The following is a 17,758-nucleotide window of genomic DNA, read 5'->3' on the forward strand; positions in this document are numbered from 1 at the left end:
AGCTGTCCATCTCCTTTCATCAACTAAATCAACGGTCCTCACTCATTATTAAAGAATGCTCAGTTCTTTTGGGCACACAATGGATACAAAGTTGCATTGATAGGCTTATGCATTCCACAATGTCAGATATTCATCCATAGTAATCTCATTTACTGGCATCGGCTATGGACATTCAACTGCTTGGATGAATAGTGCGATTTGATAACCACCTCATAATATCCTTTACAATTAAAAGGTTTATTCAGCTGATAAGAATATTCTTAATTTGAAATGGACGGATCGAATTAAGTATTTGGGTATAATCATGGATGTCAATTATCAATCTTTATATAAATTAAATTATGTTCCATTAATTAAAAAAAATTAAAACTGATTTGATTAAATGGAAAGATTTATCTATTAATTTATTGGGTAGAATAAATACATTTAAGATGAATAATTTTCCGCGTATACAATATTTATTTCAATCTATTCCGTATTTACTTGATAATATTTTTTTTCGAGATTTGAATAAAATGGTTAGGGAGTTTTTATGGAGAGGTAAATTTTCAAGAGTAGCCTTGAATAAATTAACTTGGAAATATGACCTAGGGGGACTACGTTTACCACATTTTCAAAATTATTATGAAGCAGCCCAACTTAAATTTATTTGTTCATTGATGGATTTGGAACGGCCCCCTAGTTGGGCCAAAATTGAGATGGCAAATATTTTTGAATTTGAAATACATCAGTTTTTGTTTAGATGGAATGTAAATTTGTTACAGCAACATAATGTGCCTATACTAAAACATTTAATGAAGTTATGGACAAAGAAAAAGAAAATGATAGGTTTTTGTGGTGAATTGTTGGCCTTGACTCCATTGTATAATAATCAACTTATTTCTTTCTCAATACATAATCGAAGTTTATTACATTGGAGATTTAAAGGTGTGGAAAATTTGGGAGATTGTTTTAAAGAAGGTAAATTTTAATCTTTTGATCAGATGAGGGATAGTTATGGTATTGATAAGAATTTTTTGTTTCTTTGTTACCAAATTCAATCTTTGGTAAAGCATGTGTTTGGTAGAGATATGATTTTACCTGAAATGACTAAATTTGAGACTTTTCCTTAATGAAGGTACCAGAGAAGGGCTATATTTCAGTTATGTATCAAATATTACAAGATGGTATGGATAAAAAGGGTTGGGATAAATCTAAAGGTAAACGGGAAGTGGAGATTGGTTTTAATTTTTCCGAGGATGATCGGTCAGATATTTGTTATGATAGTGTAACTAGACTGATAAATGCACGTTATGCAATGATTAACTACAATTTTTTACATCAATTACACTTAACACCTGAAAAGCTAAAACAAATGCTGTTGGAACATTTTTTCATGCGATTTGGTCATGTATATATACAATCTTTTTGGAAGAAAGTACAATTATTTTTGGAATACCTGTATAAGATTAAAATACCTTTAGATCCGACAATATTTTTATTGGGTAGTTTTCAACCTCTGAAAGGTCTGGGATGAGATAAATTTCAACTTGCTTTTGTATATTTAGCATTATCTGTAGCGGAAAAAATGTATTGCTAGTATGTGGAAAGATACGAATATGATTGATATTAATAAATGGCATAATGAGATGAAATATTGTTTAATAATGGAAAAAAATCACAAATATTTCACGTGATAACTATAGTTTTTTTATTAATAAGTAGTTGTTATATTCAGAATATTTACATTGATTAGATCTTAATATGTATGCCTAATTTTTCTTTAATTTTTTTTTCTCTTTATGGCTCTCCTTAGGAGAGTTGGCTGAAAGGGGGGCTTCTTTTTTTTTCTCTTTTTCTTTTTTTCTTTATTTTTTCTTTTATATATATAAAATATATTATTCATCTTTAGTTTATTGTTATATGTGTTACTTATTATCTGTATTTTGAACGAATAAATAAAGTTTAAAAAAAAATAAGTAAAAAAAAATACAATTAAAGGAATTTATCAAAGACTTTGTATACCCATCCTGAATCAAGGTACAGCCTCATTTTTAGTCCCTCATGGGCATACTCTTTCCATCATTCCTTGTCCTTAATAAATTTATGAAATATTTTGGTGTTTCCTTAATGTGCCTACCAGATAAACACATCTTTGTATTTATCACTTTAAAGGCCTGTCTTACACATGGTACAGTCCAGTGAGGCCTCGCCTGCTTCCACATCTTTAAACCCACTTTAACTCTTTTCCAAACCAACCCTCGATAATCTGTCACAATGGTTTTTTTTTTGCAGATTTGGTTTTAATTTTCACAATTACGCGCTGAATCTGAATTCTCATTTCATCCTTGGTGAATGACATTCCCTGTTCTTTTGCCCTCTTATTCACAATTATCAGCCTGATGCTGTCTCAATATCTTTCTGAATTCTTCCTAAAAACAGAACCCCCTTTCTCTTGTGTGGACAAGGGGAATATATTCCCAAACAGAATCTTGGAGTTAAGAGAATAGGCAATGTTTTATGCTGAGACAAAGTGTAGATTGAAAGGCAGTGCTGCCTGACTGATGCCAGGGATTTTAATACATCTCCTCAGGACTAGAGAAGAAGTTGGAATTAAAGTGAAAAGATGTAGTAGTGCATGTTGCATGAAAAGCCATTAATGGGAGAAAGAAGACTGATTTTTAAAGGAGAACATTAATGAGGATAATCCTGAATCGGAACTCTGTAACAGATGAGGTCAACTAATTAAACTCATGTCTCAAAAACGAACGAAGGGGAAATGGATATCATTTCTTTGGCATTGGATGCTAACCTGGTGAAAGACAAAATTCCATTTGGAAGAACTTGTGCATGAGTCAGTCTGGCCCCGTTTTACTAATGAGTAAAAGAAAATGGGGTGTTGTGAATATTTTAACTTAAGTCGTGGTGTGTGTGGGGATAGCATGGAGGTGGGGAACAAGGTATTCTGCGGAAGGAAAGCAAAAAAGGACAAAACAAAAGTATAGAGTAGCCAAAAGATACTGATAGTGAAAATCCACCAGTAAGGGATAGTGCATTAAAAATCTTCTTCAGAATCAGTGTTGAATGGCACAAAGACAAAGCTCCAGAAAGATTGTCTAAATTCATAAAAAGTGGATACAAATAAGCGGTGATGCCTGAGAAATTGAAAAAAGTGTTGGCAAATGACAGTGATTTTAAATTATGCATCCAGGAATGTACATAGAAGAACCAAGCGCATTTGGAAAGGATATAAAAAGTGCAAGCCTACTTAATACTTATCACCTTTTTTCACTGAGTCAGAGAAGATGTTGGGATCCCCTTATTCAATGAACTTGGCTGACAATACCTGTTCCATAGTTCACGGGCATGGAAATGAAAGAAGACATTTTTTCCATGATTTGTTACATAATATATGTGTACTGCCAATCAACCACAATCAGACTGAGAGTTGTGTGAGCACAGCTTGCATGTTGCCGGCCTGGTTCCAAGGCAGGTACTGAGGGAGGGGTTTGAGCGTGACAGCCTTTACGGGGATATCTGGGAGGGAGGAGTCACAGGTTCAGGGGGGGCGGGCAAGTCCATAGAGCACATAAATACATCTATAAAAATAGTGGAAGCACCACAATATGATATCAGATGCCATTGGGATGTACAGTTCAGCGTTCGTTTGAATCTAGGCAATTCCAATGCATTTTGCTATGCTCCATGTTCACAAGTAACTTCCCCACCCAAGTTTAAATGAAAATGTATTTCTGCACATGTTTCTGAATAGTACTAAAATATTTCACAGAATCTACATTACCTGACTGAGTCGAAAGCAGTTCATCCTCTGGAAGAGGATGGAAGAGATCGGAAATTAATATCTTGTTCATTCCTATGATGTTAAACATAACCAGATCTGAGGTGTTAGGAGCAAAGGAAACATTTGGAGATTTAATATTGTCAGAGTTTGAGGCCACGTCAACTTGGTTCATCTTCACAACTATCTTTGGGACTTTTCTTCTAACTCATGAAACTTCTGACAATCTATTAGTGTGAAGCACTTCAGTCGAACCTGCTGCTGTCAGAGTTACTATTTCCACTGTCTCTCAAGTAATCAGAGAAAATTCGGTTTGTAAATGCAATTTTTATATAAATCGCCATTTTTGACGGTCAATAATTTTCCTGTTGTGGATGCATTTTAATACTTACCTGCAGTTTTGAGTTTTTCTTCCAAGGCTGCAACAACAACCATAACATGAATAATCAAGTCTCAGTGTTAAGTATTCTAATGGTGGTAAAGAAAAGCTGTGGGGATAACACATTGAAAATTTTTACAGGGAAGAGTAAGGAATATTTTATTTCGATAGTAAAATGAAACAATATTACAAATGATCACCTGAGTATGTTTGAAAAACAATAAGAACACTAATTAAGGGATATACAGATAATATTATCAACAATTGGAATAATGCCAAACCATATTTAATTTTTTTTAAATCTAGTTTTCTCCTAAAAATTTCAACATACAGCACACCATTTCACCCCATGAGTCTGTGCCGCCCAATTTACACTCAATTAACCTACAGCCCTGGTACGTTTTGAATGGTGGGAGGAAACTGGAGCCCCCAGGGAAAACCCACTCAGACTTGGGGAGAAAGAACAAATTCCTTACGGATAGTGCGGGATTGGAACCCCAGTCCCCATTGCGCTAACTGCTACGCCAACCATGCCACCCCTAATTAAGCAGCAAATAAATAAAAGGACAGGCAGATAGATGGATCAATAAATAAGTAGACAGATCGACAATTTAGTGGTAAAATAGAAATATATACAAAGAGTAGCACGAGCAAAAGGCTAAAGTAATTTTGATATTTACTATATTATTTTGTGGAGGGTGTCAAAGCAACCACACATGTCAATGGTATGGATTTCGCCAATGAACGTCGTGTAGTCACTGCAGTGATCATTTCGCTTGTTATCCAGTTGGTCATGGAACATTTCCAAATTCACGTTCAGTAAATAGAAAGCAAAAAAAGAAACTTTGAAACAAACTTCAATGTACTTGAAATATGCTTGATTCGTACTGTGTATGCTGAGTTTTTTCCCATACCTCAAAGAAAGGATCAGGGTGAAAACGTCGATATATATCTTTACCTCCTACGGATACTGCGCGACCTTCTGAGCTCCTCCAGCATTTCTGTGTTTTTAACTACAATCACAGTGTCTGCAGACTTTTGTTTTTCACCCCCACCCCTCATGGCAGTGTTATTGCCCAAATTAATACCAGTATTCTTTCACAAAGATAGCTATTCCTTGAATACTGTAGCATGCTTTCCGCCTTTCATCCCATGCCCGAAAGCTGCCTCCATACAGCTGCATGCAGGCATGGACTATTACATTTTCCAAGGATCAGTGAATGGAAATGAACAGCGCTCAATTGTCAGCCAGCACTGCAACTACCGAAATTCCGAGGGAAGGAAAACCATTTATTAAAAACCAAAGATTAGGACTTGTAATTGAACATGAAATTCATCTGGATGACAGACCTTGGTCTGAAATATAAATCCAGCTGGAAAAATTTTTCAATAAAAATGGCAGAAAATCATATTGGGATGTAAAGTACATACATAGGACAATAAAACATATATATATTTAAAATCATTTGTTATATCCATATTTATCTGAAATGTTCAAATGAGATAATGGTGTTCCATGCTGATCATATCAATTTGTTAAGGGAAGGAAGCATTTTCAGGAGAAATTACAACTCAGTTAGCTGTTAAGAATCTTACTTTTGCAATTGGTAGCCAGCTATTTTTTTGACATTTTTTTTCTGAATGTTCCACCGATGAATATCGTCAGAGGACTCTGCTTGATGTGGCACTTAATTACCACGCATTTTCGTGCTTTGCGGCATGACAGTCGAAACGTCTTCCAGTTTTGTAGTAAGCACCGATCATCTCATGATGATTAAAAAAACAAACAAACTGGAACTGCTCTGACCGTAAGAATTCATTTGCACTTTTCATACTCTGATTTGTGCAAGTAAAGTAACTGTGGAAAAGCCACAACCATTGGGCTTTAATTGTTTATTTTCATCAGGGGCTCTCAATTAATCATCTTTTTCGCGTGACCACCAACCAGATTTGTAATTTCATTGGAATAGCAGTGGGATGATAAAAGTGCAGTCGATTATCTGTCACCCATTTTAACTGTTCTTCGGAGACATGAAGGAGCTGTCCTTTAAATAAATTGGGATGGTACGGAAATTTATTGGAAATGCAGTGCCATGTGGAAATATTATTGCAATTTCCTTGATTAAATTGGATTTTAATTTCTGTAAAAATTACCTTTAATTTTCTGAATGCATTGTCCACCTGTTCATGATCATTTCATTTAATTAACATGCAGGTGTATGAAAACTGAATGGATATATTACATTTTTCTGTATGTTTCCATCATTTATTCTTATTTTAACCATCAAGAGTTCATTTCTATTCATACAACTAGTTCATTTTTTGGCAAGATCATACAGAATGAAACCTGCTGCCTGGTTCCTGGTTTCTGCCCTGGTGGGTGCAAGGATGAACTGAGTGTGACGACAATGGGCCGATGGAAACAGGCAGGGAAGGGCAGAAACTGGGTAACCAGGTAAGTGCGTGGTTCTCACAGAAACTGGGTATTTATTGCTCACGATATGTGAGAACCAAATGTACAACAGATAATTGTATACCTGTCTTCCATTCCCCTTTCCTCCTGAACTATTCAAGTTCTTTCACTCCTGGCATTCACCTGGAAACTCCACGCACCGGTTGCCAATTTCTGGCTCATCCCCACCCTCACCTTCTTTACTGACTATCCTCACTCCTTTTACAGTCCCAATGGCAAGACGTTGACTATCCTTTAGTTCCAAAGATATTTTATGACAACAAAATGCTGTTTGCATAGTTCACCATACACAAGACCATTATTCTCTTCTATTCCAATTGCACCTTACCTGTATCATCCAATTGTGTCTTCAGTTTGGTAAGTTCTGAAGAAAAAAAGCATTTAACACAAGAACGTCTTTTAATGAATTGGGCATACATGAGTGCTACACTTAGCTCTGAAAGATTTTTTACTGCTTCGCACACCGGTTTATGAATTTTAAAATATGTGAAAGAAAATGCAAAAGAGCAGAGACTGTTAAAATGACTCCCATTTTATGCTCTGTCACACCTCATAGCTCTCCACCATTGTTCATATGGATCAGGACAAAATTAGGACAGTTTGGAAAAGGAAAACAATGCTTACAAACAACGTGTATTGTCTTTGAGGATAAAATACATGGTGTAGAGAGTGGTGAAATAAGAAATTCAGATGATGCTTGATGAGATCCAACATAAGATATTGGTGAACAAAAGTCTACCACATGCATCTCTGGATAATATGCTTACAAGGATTGAGAATTAGTTGCCAGCTGTGAAACATGGTAGAGTAAATGATTTTTTTTTGCATGGCGGACAATGACTAGAATAATGCCAAAAGGGAAAAAATGCTTTAGTCCCAAGCATTCACAATTTGTGTCTATGATTGAGGGAGCTAAAATCACATCACTCATCAATGCCCGAGCTGCACTGTGGGCATTGATGAAATAATCATGAAATAATTTGCTTCACTTACATTTATTGAGGGATACATTTTGAATGGACCACTTAAGGTGAATGGCTTGAAATATTCCGGTGGGATTTTTTAGCTGAGAGCAAATCAGTTTTTTTGTATGGTTTGGAAAATGGCTTCAGAGATACTGCAACTCTCTCTAGTTTTAGTTAATTTATTTTGTTAGATACAATCCAGCAAACCTGATTCAACTTTACAAATTGAAGACAGGGTCCTGCTTAATTTTTGAACAGAAATGATGTTGGTAAAGAAAGATTAACTTATTTTTTTTTTGCCTAATGTTCAGCAATGTCACTCATCCATCTCTCTTCATAAAGGTTTCTGAAACTAGATTTTTTGAGTAAACTATTCCGATGTTTGCTTACGCAACTGATTCAAGTCAAGCCCACTAAAAACTGAACAGAAAAGTTTAATTAGATTAACATTTTCATCACATCATCATCATCTGTGTCTATACATGGATTTGAAAAAAATCCAATTCAACCCTTTCGCTGATCTGGTCTGTAACCTTGCAGTTTTCCTTTACTACAGCAGTGCATCATCCCTGTAAATTTCAAGACAGCCACCATTATATTTGTACCAAAGAGGGCAACAGTAACAGGCCTCAGTGACTACTGTCCCTTAGCACTGACCACCACCATTATAAAATGCTATGAGGCATCTCATGATGGCATGCATCAAAGCACAACTCTCAGAGATGCTGGACCCAGTTCAATCCACAATATAGGAAACTGTTCCACTGACGATGCTATAGCCTAGTCCCTTCACTCTGTTCTGACTCACCTGGAGAACAATGCCTCATCAACTTGAGCTAGGTGTTTAATATAATCATTCCCCAGAAGCTGGTGGAGAAGCTATCTTTGCTGGCACTCAACATACCTCTCTGTAATTGGATTCTGTACTCGCTAATGAAAATTCCATAGTCTGTCCAGGTCAGTAGCAGAACATCGAGCACCGTCACGATGAGCACGGCCTCACTGCAGGGCTGTGTGCTCAGCCCGCTCCTTTTCATGCTTCTGATCCATGACTGCATTGCAAAATCCAGCTCCAACAATGTCATCAAGTTGGCAGATGACACAACAGTAGTTGGCCTCATTGGCAACAACAAAGAAGAGGTGGAAAATTAACAACCTGAGTTTCAATGTGGACAAGACAAAGGAAATGATTGTGAACTTCAGGAGGACCAGGAATGACCACCCTCCACTCCACATCAATAACTCATGTAGTGGAGAGAGTAGAGAGCACCAAGTTCCTTGGAGTCTACTATCCTGGAGACACAGCATCTCCTCAGTTATCAGGAAGATATGTCAACAACTGCATTTCTTGAGAAGACAAAAGCTGGCAAGGCTACCAGCCACCATCATGCCAACCTTCTACAGGATCTCTGTCGAGAGAGTCCTGGCCAGTTCCATCACGGTGTGGTAAAGTCAATCCACAGCCCCATAAGAGTGGCAGACAGGATCGTTGGAGTCTCCCTGCACCCCCCCCCTCCCCCCCGCCCGATCGACGTGATAAACCATGGTTGTTGTCCGAAGAGGGCAAGTAAAATCACTGAGGACCTCCTACCGCACACACAGCATCTTTTATATACACCCATTGGGAAAGAGATGCAGGAATAAAAGAGCCAGCATAACCAGGCTGAGGAACAGCTTCTTCCCACAGGCAGTGAGATTGCTGAATGACCAAAGAAAGTGCTCACACTAACTATTGGCGACTCTAACATTTACAAAACAATATTTATTTATTTTATATTTGTATATTTATCCTGTGTATGTATTATTTCTTATGTATTATTTCTTATTTTATGTCTGGTTAAATGCCTGCTTGTTTTGCACTGAGGACCGGAGAACGTCGTTTCATCAGGTTGTACTTGTGAATAATGATAATAAACTTGAACTTTGATGTTGAAATTAATATGATGATACAATCTCTTTCGAAAGCCACAACAAGCTGTGTAGTTTCACTACCTTTTCAGAGAGTGAGGTTTTGAATCCTTAATTTAATTAATTATTTATTTTTCTGGTCAAAATTGCCTCTTTGGTGTTTGTTAGATAGTGGTCAACCTTCCTTCCTGATTATTTGCATCTTTTACTTCCTGGTACAAAAATAAAAGGAATCTGATCCTCATCTATCCTGGGTTGGTGGGTGGAATTTATTCTACATTGTGAATATGGCTCAAGTCTGATCTCAAGTCAAAATGGCACACACCCAAGGAAATATGAAAGTTTGCCCATTTCATTGGTACTGATTTTATAAATATCACACTCAATATCAGTAAACTATTCACACCACTAACATTTATCAGGGGTTCAAAGAATATTTTGAAGCAGCCCACGCATAAATGCGTTGTTTACCGATCACACATGGTGTCATGGAAACTCCACATCTCACACTTGAGAAGAATTCATTAAATGAGCAGCGTGTAAGTATTTCAGGAGAAGGCCATGGTCAATATGAATTGTGCGCCTCAAAGTAGAAAGCAAGTAGAGGTACAATTAAGAGATTCAATTGTAAGAAGGGAAAGGAAGGAAGAAACAAAGACCATTAGTTTCTGTGTCAGAATAACAGGAGAGTCGGAAGATTCAAGTGCCCAGGTGAACGAATGGAAATAATCCAATGCATGAAAAGTAAAATGGAGTGACATTAAACTGATATTAAGGAAAACATATGTTAATTAGAGAATAGTAATAACTCACTGTTTATCCAAATCAGTGGACCTTGGCTAATGACATACTTCAGCTTTACTTTACATGTTTTATTGAAAACATTTTTCCTGTGGTAGTTTCTGCTACCGCATCAATGAATTAGGAATAGGATAACTGAAGAGAAAAACTATTTTGAATAAAAAAATTTTAATTGTGAATTCATAATGTTCATAAAATGTCAACAATATGAGATTAGAATTCAAAAATTATGCAGGGACATTGGCAGAAATGTTTTGCCCTGTTGAAATGGCCTTCAAAATAACTTTTGGAAGTCATTGGGCCAAACTTAATTTTAGTTGTTACCAAAAGGTATATCATATGGAACCTGTAGTGACAATTGTGTAAATAATGTGCATATGTTTGGGGCTTGCGGAACATGGGATGTAACCTTCCCCCCACCACCCCCCACCACCACAGGACAATTTTAAAGAAGGAGATGAATGTGGTGATACACCACTAGCCTACTGCAAGGGGGCGACCTGTGTACCTGCAGGAAGATCACCAGAGGACAGACTACACCTGGCCGGCTGTCAATCAGACGACCTGAATGGACCAACCCCCACCCAGTCGGCTGCCAATCATTTGCTGGGAGATAAGCCACATCTGGCCCCTCAAGGTCAGTCACACGGAGTTGCAGCTAACTACAGCAGAGATTTAAAGTTGAACAAAGCCTGTCGTTCAGTCTTCTGAATCTTGTGTCTGCTTACTGTCTCTACAGTGCATAACAGAGCTCAAGCATTTGTTGAGAGAGGTAGATGCTTAAAGACATGACTAATTGCGGGAACCCGGCATTGGTTACTGTGTTGTAATGTTTAGACTTAATTCAGACTCACTCCGGTTGTTCAAGAAGAGAATCTTGAATGTCATTCCTTACCCTTAGTCTTTGTTGTCAAACTTTTTTCTGAAATGAAATGATTCATTGTCCAAAATGTTATTCATCTTAAAAAGCAGGAAAATGAGAATACAGACAGAGGGAAAGGCGTCTGAGCACATTAAATTCTTTTGGAGACGATTCAATAAATTTTACATATCAGGTGTAAGAAAAAAATCTGTTCACATTTACAGAAGTATCTCCAACCTGAAATTATGCCATGAAGATGATTGTTGAAATACCTGAAAGTAACACGAGTTATATTTTGTGGGCTTGAAACGCTTTGTCATGGCTGAAAGTGGCATCCAAAAGAGAGGCAGAATTGTGATGAAAATGGAAAGAAATGTGCAGAGATAGGAGGAACAATTGCAGGATCTGTAAAGAAGCTATTTCAGAATTAAAAAGAATTCCCAGGGATCAAATGCACCCTCGCCACCTTTTCAGCTTCCTTTGCCTTCGATGTCCTAAACCAGCAAAACGAAGAAATATCAAGAAAATAGAGAAGGGGGGGGGGGGGAATTAAGAAAAAGAAAAATATTTAAGGAACTAAATCAAAATTTGCAAGCGTTGAGAGGTGATGATTTACAGAATCAATAGAACAAAGATGTTAACAGAAACATACATATGAAAAAGAAACACAGAAGACCAAAAAAAAGGGGGAAAAAGGCAATGGAGAGATTAATACTGTAGAATGAAGCAACTGGGGAGAAAGAAAGAACACATCATTGAAATATTTCATGTCAATGGTTGCAGAGGTCAAAACTCAGTTGATTAGAGAGAGAGGATTTTGGTTGGGCAAAGGGAAGTTACAGGGAATGTGCAACACAGTCTGTGGTCATTTAAAGGCTAATGTAATATCTCAGCGTTGCAGAACTGACAGTAACAGTAAAACATTTTTTTTTTCTGAATGTTGGATGATACTGGGATGCGAGGAAAAAACTAACATTCAGATTGTAGGAAAAACTAAAGTCAATGACTTCATGAGGGTGAAGCCAATAGGCTTGTTAAGTTAAGGTTGAGTAATGTTCCATCAACAGAACATTACACATAGGTCATAAATAAACATGGTGCTGAGAAAATTTTGGCTCAAACATTTCCACTGACCCGTTTCTTCAAGACTAACTCTGAGTTTTTCTAGATCTGAAAAAAAGGAACGTAATAGGGTTCAACTTCAGATGTGCTCCTACTCTAATTGCCTTGGCAATGGAATTCACTCGCCATTAAATCTATGAACACAAACTATGTATTAAGATGTTCAGTCAGAAGTTTGAGACAGTGCTGCCTTAGATTTGCTGACATTATGGTTTTGATTTGGAACAGCAGGGGGGCAAAGTAAATAATTATTTTGAAAAGCAAAGAGCTCGAGTTTCATCCTGGTTTGTTCCCAACATAGTTCCCCCCCAGCCCAACCCTCTCCACCCCACAACTCACCCTCTGAGCTCAATAACTTTACTTAGGAAAACACATGATGTAATTTTTTGCTGAGGTGAGATATTGCTTTGCATCATTGCCATTACTGCACGCTGATTCAAAGGTACTCTTCACGAGAGCATTGAAAAATGCTGGATGTCTTAGAATTTGCCATTTCTTTATATAAACGATTTTAATATAAATATGCAAATATATTGTTTCCGTGGGTGTAAATCTACTGGTGAAGAAGGAACTCACTAGATTACTACATTCCCTTGTGACTGCACAACACATTGCTAAATCTTTGTATATGTGTAACCTTGAATTCACCATGCTATATCTAATTTAAGTACTGTGTGTGAGCGCTGCTGTGTGAATAATTCCGACACAAAGTCCACAGACTTAAACGTACACTTAAACGAAATCTTTGCTGGTTCCACGTGTCTGACTGTCTCCAAAGATGCCGACTCAAGTCTTTATACAGGTCGGTGATTGACAGCCAGCAGGTGGGGCCAGCCTCCCAGGTTGCCTACCTTTGAGGTTTAGACTAGCAGAGGACTAGCTACGTCATATACCCTAGACCAGTGGAGCGGTCCTCTTCTAGGGGGCCATCCTCTGTGACCGAGCGCTGAGCTTCGGGAGGGACACACATGGAGCTGTGAGGGAAGGGTGACACCCACTTAGCCAGCCAGATCAGCCGAATCATCCCTAGCTATCAATTAAGTGACAGATGTTGCAACCAGATCACCCTCACATCCCCAGGTTGCCTACCTGCATGTACAGTGGTTGCCCCCTGTAGTAGGCTGGTAGGAGTACAGCCAGCGTATTGATTGTATGACCACAGTATGAAGGTTAATTCCTTTTACCAAACTATCTAAAGCTTCAGTTGGGATCAGCGGAATGTTTTCTATGAGTTCAACTCATTCATAATTTGAATTTCACTTAATGTTCCTTAGTTTATATGGGACAGAATTTTGAGTGTTTCCACACACACTAAATTATTACAATGAAAACTTGCTAGTTATATATAAACAGGCACTTTATTGGTTTAACAAGTTAGTATTTAATCAATTGGCATTTTTTAACTGTCATGAAAGGGAAAACTGAGAAATCGGATGAGAAGTTTTAAATGTTTATTTTTTTTTACAAACTATTCACATAGAGAAAAACTAAATGAATATTCAGAGCAGCAGGAATAAACATTCTTTTTTTTTACAAAACAACATTAAAAAGAATCATGTTTCAGGACAAAAAAAGGGGGATAATTTAACGAAGATAATTGCAAGGCATAGATATCTTGTTGTGACATGAAGGCTAAATGATTGAAAACAGACGATGTACACCCAAATTTTCTATTGCCGCAACGACCTTGTCCTGCACTAATGTATACAGTATAGATACAACCTTCTTAAAAATGACATGAGAACAAATAATTTTTCTGTTCATAAATAGAATGAAATGAGACGTGAATGGAAAATAAGCTGGAACAATATATTATAGTTTCCCTCAACTCTGGTCCAAATTGTATTTCGTGACATGCAGATCTTCATTAGATGAATAGGTAATCTGTTGCACCAAGGCTCAGGAAACTTTGAGAGAGGTGGGGAAAGAATAAATAACCTTGCTTTGTTCAACTAATTACTGAACTAACCCTGTAATGGAAAAATGACAAGAATCACTGAATGTTTCATTTGTTCTCTGGTGCATAATATCAGGAGAATATACAGTCTATGTTTAGTTCCATAGGGTTTAGAGTGATACTTGGCTTACTAGAATTACACAGCAAGCCACGCCAGAATTGATATGAAGAGAATCGAGAGCAATGGATCGCTGTTTAAAATGGCTGGCCAAATAAAATGGAAAAAACGTGTTACACTTATCGAAATCACATCTCTTTGTCAAAGGACTATGAAAGCAGAATCATTGCACACATTAGATGTCAATGAAGATAGATTCTTGAAAATAAAGTTTTTAAATTGTAGCTTGGGAATGTAGAGTTAAGATTATAAACAAATTATCCTTCTTTGGCTTGGCTTCGCGGACGAAGATTTATGGAGGGGGTAAAAGTCCACGTCAGCTGCAGGCTCGTTTGTGGCTGACAAGTCCGATGCGGCCACTGGCTTATTAAATAGCGGAGTACATATGAGGAACTGTATCTTTCTACTATAACATAAACACTGATCCTGTTCTGTATTAGCCCAGCACAGTGAAAATGCTTCTTCCGTGCTCCAATCCATGTTCATTGTCACAAATTTCGTACACATCTGTACTTTTCTCTTTTCTGTCCAATCTTTGATCTGAGTCAAAATGCAGAAATAATGACCAACTGTCCAAGCCTCAAGAAAGAGATAGCATTAAACTGAAACTGAAGGATAGGTTTGTAGTTTCTACTTTATTGTCATGATTTTAACAGAAATCGAGATCGTGCTTTTTCGGCTTGGAAGTAATATGAATAAGCCAATCAAATGACAAAGACAGAAATTGACCAGCTGTACGAAAAATTAATAGAAGATCTTAATGCTGCTCTGGATTTCTCTTTGCTTCATCGTTCTGTCATCACATTTTTAAATAACCTTATTGTCAGTTTATTGTGCACTCCTGGTAAATTACTGCAAAATAGAACTCAATACTCATTCAGGAATTTCATTCGGCATGTCCTATGTCACTACCAACCATTGTTTCATTTAGAGTTGCTGTATCTATTTCAAATTCAATCTTAAATGAAGCATTATTATTATTATCTTAATTTCAGTACAATAATCTTTACCACCAAACAACTGATTTAACTTATTTAGTATCTCTGTATTAAAAAGTCTGCAATACAGCAGGTCGTGTAGCATCTATATGATGCAAATGGTAATAAACATTTTGGATTTACAAGGTGTTAAACAGAAGGAAGAAGGTTTAAGGTGGGAGAAGGGGCCTTCACTGAGGGGTGGACATTCATGGTTCGAGAAGTAAGCATTGCGATGGAGATGATGGAAGTAGAGTTGGGCATTGTAGAGTGTGCAGAGCTCGCTGAGGTGTGGGTGAAATGGGAGGGTGGTGAGGTCTCTACTGAGGGCATAGCGTTCTGTCTGCAAGAGGGAGAGGTCAAAGGCGATAGTAAAGACTCGGCAAGGGTTTTATTGTGAGGAGGAGTAACAAGGATATTTATGAGGTGTCTATGAGAAGGAAAAAGGGTTAAGGCTGCTTTCCCCTGTGTATGTATTGTATGTATTCTTTTGTGTATGTATTGCATGGCTTCTCTGTATTCCCATGTTTGCTTTGCCAGTGCACTAAACTCACTCTTTGATACTTTCACGAAGGAAAATAAATTGACTAAAGACGTTAAAAATCATCTTGGTTTCCCTATCTGGGAAACAAAATCTGGATTTCCACACCAGCATCAGAAACTTGACTTCCCCTTTCACTTTTTGCAATCATGGTTGATTATATCATATCAATACTAGTTTCCAGCCCTCTCCCAAGAGCAGGCAGCCTGTGTTTAATTTAAGTCTTTTTTAAATATATTCATCTATGCAGCCTCTATAGTCCTCTCTGAGAGTAAATTTGAAATGTTTGGTGTCACTTAAGAAAGAAATCTCTTTTGATCTCAATATTAATTCATCTCTTGTTAAACTTGTGGATTTGGAAATATTCTCCCTGAATTTGTTTTGTCCAGATCTGTCAAAGTTTGAAAGCTTCAACTACAGTATATGTCCCCTCTACTTACAATAACTACAATTCAAATCAACCCAATCTCTTTGATTGTACTTCAATTTCGAGAAACTCCCTTGCAAACATTTGATGAAATACTCTATCATGCACAAATTTTTCATTGGGCAAGGGAACCAAAAAAATACCCAGTATACTTAGTGTTGTTTCACTAAGGTCATTTGCTTCTAAATTTAAAACAATTCATTGAGGGGCAACATGCCATTTGTCTTCCCATCTGTTACTGTTTCTTATGTTTAGTTCCAATGCTGGTGGAAAAGGACAAACAGATCCATTTACACATCATTTTCCTCCAATAGATTATCATTTAAGTAATACTCTACCTTCCTTTTAATATAAAGCTTGTCATTTATTCGCATTGTAATATAACTACCAATTTTTATAAATTCCCTCAATCTAGGTTGCCTGGAAGTATCTTTATTAGAATCTTTTTTGGAATTAAGCCTTTATCACAATCTAGAATCACAGAAAAAAGGTAAATTTGAAAACATTGGGCTCTGTTTCTCAGACTCATGCTATGATCCAAGCAGTATCTCCTGAAAGGACCAATATGCTCCACTGTTTCTTGCTTGTCAAGCCAGTACTAATCTATGCCAACTCACTTTAATTTTACACAGATTTTTTACATGTTGCTTTCTCATAGTTTATTTCTGAAACTCCGATTGCACCAATTCCACTTTTCAAATGCTAACTCAATTGCAATTTCTTCTTTCTGTCTCCTTCAATTTTGAATGCAGTATTGAAGTTCTATTTGTCATGCGACATTGATCATGGGATTTGTGTAAATGCTCTCCAATTTATCTATCTGCTCAATGGCTGCCTCATGCAGAACTCTGAGATGCAATTTATCCAATCTTGAAGATTTCTTGGCATTGGGTATGATTAATTTCTGAAGTACTATTTTCTCAATAATACTACTTTCATTCAGATGGTTGGCTCCTTGTCCTTTCTCAAAAGTTAGTTGTATTGTTTTCAGTTAAATCCAGAACCAAAGTGTTTATTTACTGTCCTGCTATTTGTTTATTCCCTGTTCTAAACTCTAACATTTTTGACCACTTATCTAGTTTATCTGCACATTTGTAGAGATTTATACCATCAATTTTTTTTGCAGCCCATACCTATGGTATGCCCTTTTCTGATTTGTTCATTGATGTATTGGTCCTTCTATTTATTACAAAGATGTAAACTCCTTCCAACCCTTATTTTGCAACTTCTTCAATCTATAGGCCTCGTCGCTTGCTTCAATAACTTCTTTAGTTGTTATGGTTAGGCGCTTTATCCCTAGTATTTTCTTGCACACAGCAATGCACATCTGCTACAATTCCTGCAAGTTGCCTATCCAACCACATGCCTTTTGAAATAAAACTTCACAATTTATATAGCCAGCACCCCGATACCATTATAGATTTCTTTGTTTAGATTTAAGATGATAATT

General features: G+C 37.0%; 1 protein-coding gene across 1 annotated transcript in view; it reads right to left on the reverse strand.

The window, feature by feature from the left end:
- Positions 1-17,758, reverse strand: part of LOC138765527 (uncharacterized) — a 142,874-nt gene that overhangs the window by 35,780 nt on the left and 89,336 nt on the right. The window contains exons 25-30 of the mRNA XM_069942557.1: positions 12,301-12,336; positions 11,200-11,226; positions 6,959-6,994; positions 6,312-6,338; positions 4,171-4,197; positions 3,782-3,808 (exon numbers count right to left, since the gene is read on the reverse strand). Of these exons, the coding sequence (XP_069798658.1) occupies positions 3,782-3,808; positions 4,171-4,197; positions 6,312-6,338; positions 6,959-6,994; positions 11,200-11,226; positions 12,301-12,336 (180 nt within the window). The remainder of the gene's footprint in view (positions 1-3,781; positions 3,809-4,170; positions 4,198-6,311; positions 6,339-6,958; positions 6,995-11,199; positions 11,227-12,300; positions 12,337-17,758) is intronic.

This window comes from Narcine bancroftii, chromosome 5, assembly GCF_036971445.1.
Source record: "Narcine bancroftii isolate sNarBan1 chromosome 5, sNarBan1.hap1, whole genome shotgun sequence".
Classification (NCBI taxonomy): domain Eukaryota; kingdom Metazoa; phylum Chordata; class Chondrichthyes; order Torpediniformes; family Narcinidae; genus Narcine; species Narcine bancroftii.